The following is a 6485-nucleotide window of genomic DNA, read 5'->3' on the forward strand; positions in this document are numbered from 1 at the left end:
CCTTAGACTAGAGTTTGAAGCACATTACTAGTATGGGAAATCGCTTAGCTCTGTATCTTCTGTATAGTCTTATGTCATACTTTACTTTGTACAGCTGGCTTCATCGATTTCCTGGGTTTTATACAACATGCAAATGATAAATTATACATGTGCTGAGCCTATACCAGTGCCACTGAAAAAGTTCTCTGTGTGAGTGATATGCCCCACTTTAAGTAGAAGGAATATATATGGATCTGGTAGTTTATTTCGAAACAGAAGATACTTTTCAAAAGTGATTATTGTTTTAGGCCTTTTCCAATTTCATGTCAGAGCAACTTTGGGAAAGAACAAGGACAAAGGACAAAGGGAGCTAGCTCACTGTACCCAATTTAGCAAGGAGCTATATTGTGTTTTAAGAAATGTAATAAGTATTTTGCTTCTTAGAAGATGCAAAATTGAAACATGGTTTTACTAGGGGTTGTAAATAAAATGCATTCTTCCAGTTTGAATTTCAAGGCAGTAATTTAATACCATGGCTTGCTGACATTTAGAAAGCCCTCCAGCCATGTTACTGCATCTTCTGATCAAAATCAAACGCCTCATTTAAAGAGCCCCAGGGAATACACCAAAAAGTTTATTTTGTATGTATTTATGAAGATTTTTTTAATTCAGGGTCATCATACTTATTAATTGAACTCTATTTTGTTTGTAGACGTTTGCAGAATTACTGCTCAGACTTTATATTCTTAATATACATGGAAAATGAGACCATCCACCGCTATTAGGATAGAACTACTGCAACAGTGAGGTTTTGGGGCAGCTTCTGAACTCCTTTGCACACTTGTGTAGTGATTCTTGGCCACTGTCAACACGTAAACACATTACAGCCAATAACCGTGCTATCACTCCCTATTTCTGTGCTGGCCTACAGAGAGCCAGGGGTAGATCCTTAGCTGGTGTAAATTGTCGTAGCTCTGTAGAAGTCAGTAGAGATACGACAGCTTACACCAGAAAAGGATCCGGCCCATGTATATAAGCCAGTTTTAGCACATGCAGGGGTATGAAGTGCCCATGTTGGTCATTCTAAGGCTGACGTTCCCCCAGGTATCAGAACGCCATAATTCCATTAGCATCCACAGCTAAGTTGCTCCTGGGTGAATTTCACTCATAATGAATGGGAACTATAGTATCAGCAACCTAAACTCTCAATTCTTTCTTAGGAAAAAAATCTATTTTAAAATGTCATTAGTTTATTTTGCCCAAATGCAATGACAAAATATTATTATTCTTTTAAATATTATGTGAATGTTGATTCAGCTGAAATTTAAGAAGTTGAGTAGAGACTACTTCAGTAGATAAAGAATGCTTGAGCTTTGGAGATGGGAGTTCACTTCACTTACTATGTATTTTGTTCCTTTTCCTTCCCTTTTGCCCAGTTAGGGGACTGGAATACATTTTTTTTTTTCCAAGAGTGCTGTCCACTTGACTGCGCCAACCAAACAAGTTGTGTACTGTTGACAGTGGCATGCTCAAATCCCCTACGCCAGGGGTTCTGAAATTTTTTCCCCCGAGGCCCATGTGTGTAACTATGATAGGCTCTTGTCAACTGCTGGAAATGGCTCACCTTGATTATCACTACAAAAGGTTTTATTTCACACACACACACACACACACACACACACACACACACCTCCCCCCCCAGCTCTCCTGCTGGTAATAGCTCACCTTAAGTGATCACTCTGGTTACAGTGTGTATGGTAACACCCATTGTTTCATGTTCTCTGTGTATATAAATCTCCCCACTGTATTTTCCACAGCATGCATCCGATGAAGTGAGCTGTAGCTCACGAAAGCTTATGCTCAAATACATTTGTTAGTCTCTAGGGTGCCAGAAGTATTCCTTTTCTTTTTGCGATAAGCTCTGTAGCTCATTATTAACACTTCTTGAGGAAAATTATTAAATTTAATTATTACATACATATAAACTGCGATATTGTAAATAAACAATGTACATGTTTACTTTTCATTTTAATGTAATAATAGAAATCCCTAGCAATATGCACTCAAAGAAATGCTTGAAGATCTTTGAAATGAAACCGTTTTCGTAAAGCTTTAAAAAAAAAGTTGAGAGCGAATTGTGTTGTGGTCTAACAGGAAAACATAATTTTGTATAAAACTGAACAAAAAGCAACACAACAATGTTAACAATTTTGTTAAAAATGCTTATTTCATTTTAAAACAAAATGGTTGTCCAACTTTGAACGTTATATTGTGTTCAGTTTTTTTAGTGTAAAATATGAGTTTCTCTGCTGTGTAAGTAAAGACCCAATCCTATTCTCAACTAATTAGAAAAGGAACAAATATTGTAATAAAATATAAAATAACTTACAGACAAGGAGTCTTCTTAATGGGATGGATGTGCCTGCTTTTCCTTGCAGTTTTTCCAGCTGGGAACATACGTTAGTGAGGCGCATCCTGATCTCATCTTCACTTTTCAGCCTTTCAGCCAACTCAGGGTGCAGGCAGGGGGTAGCTAGGGGCTGTCTGTGTGCAGGAAGGTAGCCCAGGATGCAGACAGGGATTCCTAGGGGCTGTGTGGGGGCAGGGGGCAGATGGGGGTAGCTAGGGGTTGTGTGCAGAGGTGCCAGCAGGGGTGTAATTCAGGATGCGGACAGGAGGTAGCTAGGAGCTGTGTGCCAAGAGGGGTCCAGCTCAGGATGCGGGGAGGGGCTGTGCCTGAGAGACTGCTGCTGCTATGGTGCTTGTCCATGCGCTCAGTCCCTAGTTGGCACAGTGGGGGCAGCTCCGCTTCTTGGGGCTGTGTGCATGCCGAGTCGGGCCTGGCCATGGCTTCGTACACCATTACTGTGGCCAGAACTATTCGCTATGCTGCCCCAGCTCTTCAGCAAAATTGATTTTTCTTGTAAGCTGTTATGTAAAGTAATGAACAAAACTCACAATCTCAATATTATTGAATATTGTGTTAATTTGAACCATTCTGTTTGTGATTTCTTGTCTTTATTCAGCATATTAACGATGGAAAGCTGACATTCAGTGAACAAGATGAAAATGACATCGTGGAAGAAAAAAAGAATTTAAAAGAAAGAGCACATATCGTGGCACAGTGCCTAGACCGCAAGGAGGAGAAAGTGAGAAACCATGTAAAAAAACATCGAAGCTTGATCTGTGTTGAGGACACAGGTGCTGACATTGCTGACTTACACCAAAGTCCCTATAAAGAATCAAGGACACTGAAGAAACATGAGAACAAAACAAACCAATCTAATTTGGAATCTGATAAGTTGCCACCAAATGTTATTCAGGAACTAAATACAGTTCTGCAGAAAAACAGAGCCCTCCACGAAGAAACCTAAAGCTGAATTTGTAAGAGACAGATCAAACAGGTCAAAAAACCTGATTATTCCAGGCAATAAATAGCTTGTTTGTTAAAGTGTGTGTACAGTTTGTACAGTGTAGAGACGATGAAATGTGTTTATATACAGCTGCTGATTTTTAAATGACAATTATGTATGTGCTGGTAATATGACATAATTTAAGATTAAACAGAGTTTTTAAGTGTAGAAAATTTCTGGTATGAAACCCTGGAATTTAAAGCCAGTGGGAGTTTTGCCATTGACTTCAGTGGGGCCAGGATTTCACCCATCATTTTGAATGCAGACTTTGGTAGTGTTCTAACCAGAGTACTTCAATTAAAAATGACCATTTAAATGTTAAGTACAGTTTGCTTATGCTCTGTATGTCCAGAACCCTTTTCTCAATATGGGAGAAATCTTCTTGTAAAAAGAGACCAAAGCGCACATACATACTGTGGTTGTCTAATAATATATAAGAATAAGTAACATGAGATAATCGGATGACAAATCTTGCAGTATCTTCTCTCTGCTAAACAGGTTGAAATTGATTTAAAGAAAGTGTATCTAGGGGACTGGCTAGCTCATATGATCAGGAATGTGAGGCAAAACTTTCATCTTTAGGTTCCTCTTTTGGATGTGACAAGCTTGGTAGTGACAAAGTTGTTATCTGATGGCTATTCAGTAATCACATGCGAAATGAATTTCCTTGTGAACAGATGGCTCAATCACAAAACCACCCATCAAACTGGCACTAATTCATCCTATCACAGAATGGCCAGGAATGAAATGAGCATCGAGACTAAATTATCCTTTCACCCTTAGAGGTGGTCCCACCAGATCAAGATGGAGCAAGACATTGATTGAGGCTGCAATCTGTGCTATAGCTCTTCTGAGGATAAAGAGAGGGTTCAGGCTCTACCAATCTAGTACCCTTCAGGAGCACTAAATTCATTAATATTGAGGAGGGAAGGGAAACTGCCATATTTCATCAAGCTTTATAAAGTGTAATATTGTCCTTATTTAATTAACAAGCATATTTTCTGATTTTTTTTCCTGTTGCCATATTTCTGTGCAAGCAGAAGCAGTGTCCTCTGTGATTAGCTTGTTCCTCTTCCTGATATGAATGGATGTCATAACTGTCGTTATGTCACAGTTACGTCTCATGGTGGTTAGCACTGAACACATCAGTCTGGAGGAAGTTAATTCTGAAAGAGAAAGCTGCCATCTGAATACAAGTGTCTTGGTAATCCGTATTTTCTGAAAGGAAGGACAGAAAAGCTACAATTTTATGGGTTTTTATAATGTTTTATTTTTAATAGTCTGCTGGAATGTAGCAGTAGTAAGGTTTCCTCTATCACTCACTTTGCACTTACTCTGTTCGATCGATTGTAAAATCTAAAAGCAAGTTTGTAATTTTTTTTTTATTTTCCCCAGTGCACTTTTGATTATTTTGTTGGTCTTAATTTGTAGCATCAGCTTAAGTCCCATTTGCTTAAGAGTGCTAAATGTGAAATACATTCTTAAATGTTTTCCTGAATCAGGGCCTATCTTTGTGGGAAGGAGGATATTTCAGCAAAGTGCTTATGCTGTCTGTCTGAGGCTGGTCCTGAATTTACTGTTTACAGTTATTCATGTATTTCCACATAATTTTTTTCAGTGTCATCTTAAGATGATTGCATAGTTGATCTTTTATTGTGTCATTAAGACTGTTATTCATTCTAGTGCAGAGGTCTCATGCACCACTGGAGTCCCACATTAATAGATGAAAATGGAGTGGTGGGAGAGTTTTTTGTATTGGGTGGGTGTGCCCATATAAGAGAATCACATGTTCTATTTTAATCTTCACTGAAATACTGTAAAAAAGTCTTCTCCTGGTTTGACCATAGCTTGCACAGTTGCTGCAAAGGGTACTAAAAATGTAAGGAAAAAAGCAGTTTGCTTGAAAAAAAATTCAAACTGAATATTGTTTACTTTTCAACTGTGGTTAAACTACCTGAATTTATGGCTATTGGATTATCAGTGAAAATATTTCACCTAAAGTATAAATAATCTTTCAGTGTTTTCTACATGCGTAATACATATTGTTTGAACCATGGCACTGTTTAACTTAAACACAACTTCTGTAATAAAATGGAAGTGTGATTACATTCGTTTAAAATTCATTACTTGTGAGTCTCTGATTTCGATTCAAATTATTACCTGATGTTCAATCAGTATTGCACTAATCACTGAGACTGGTCCAAGAACTGAAGAATAAATGTATTATCTGTAATAGTGTCATAATGGCTGCTGTGTTTTGTATGTCATCTATTCTGGAATGGGATGGAAACTAATTTCCAGAGAATAAATATTTTCTTTAAATTGTGTTGTGTAATCTCTTCAGAAAAAAAAAATCATCAAGCCAGTGATAATTGTTGTAGCAATTATTTCTATGCCTATCTCCATACCATTGCTATTAATCCTTGCAGTACCATTGTATGGTAGTAATTAGTTATCCCCACCTTACAGATGAGGAAAGAAAGGCGGCAACTAAAATCTATGGTTTGCACAAATCATAAAGTGTCAGAGCTGGGATTAAAATTTAGCAATTAGTAAATCTCACGTCCTTTATTATATTAGCCTCCCTACTTAGAAAAGCCAATAAAGGTCCCTACTGTTTATCGACACAATGTCAGTTCTCTGTGCATTTTCAAGCTCTACTGAGAAAAGTTTTTAAAATACTTTTAGCTCAGCCGTTAAAAGAGCCACTGAAGAGTTAGCTAGATGTTGTTTTATCCTAGGAATAATCACCAAACTTACATTTCCAGGAAGTGAAAAAGAAGATGATGTCGGAAGGTATGTTGTAATACAGAGAGTAACCTTCTCAATATACTTAGTGTTGCATATCTTAATTACTTTATAAATCCTTCTGGAATTATTATGGAAATGCACATTTATATTAATAGATTCTAAGGCCAGGAAGAACCACTGTGATCATCTAGTCTGACCTCCTATATAGTACAGGTCATAAAACTTCCCCAAAATAATTCCTAGAGCATAGTTTTTAGAAAAACATCCTCTCTTGATTTAAAACTTGTCAGTGATGGAGAATCCACCACAACCCTTGGTAAATTGCCCCAATGGTTAGTTACT

At 37.6% G+C, this 6485-nt stretch overlaps 1 protein-coding gene across 1 annotated transcript in view; it reads left to right on the forward strand.

Moving 5' to 3' along the window:
• Positions 1-5668, forward strand: part of ARAP2 (ArfGAP with RhoGAP domain, ankyrin repeat and PH domain 2) — a 187514-nt gene extending 181846 nt beyond the window's left edge. Inside the window, exon 32 of the mRNA XM_074951566.1 lies at positions 3006-5668. Within this exon, the coding sequence (XP_074807667.1) occupies positions 3006-3353 (348 nt within the window). The 3' untranslated portion in view covers positions 3354-5668. The remainder of the gene's footprint in view (positions 1-3005) is intronic.
• Positions 5669-6485: the final 817 nt, after the last annotated feature.

This window comes from Natator depressus, chromosome 4 (genome assembly GCF_965152275.1).
Source record: "Natator depressus isolate rNatDep1 chromosome 4, rNatDep2.hap1, whole genome shotgun sequence".
Taxonomy (NCBI): Eukaryota; Metazoa; Chordata; order Testudines; family Cheloniidae; genus Natator; species Natator depressus.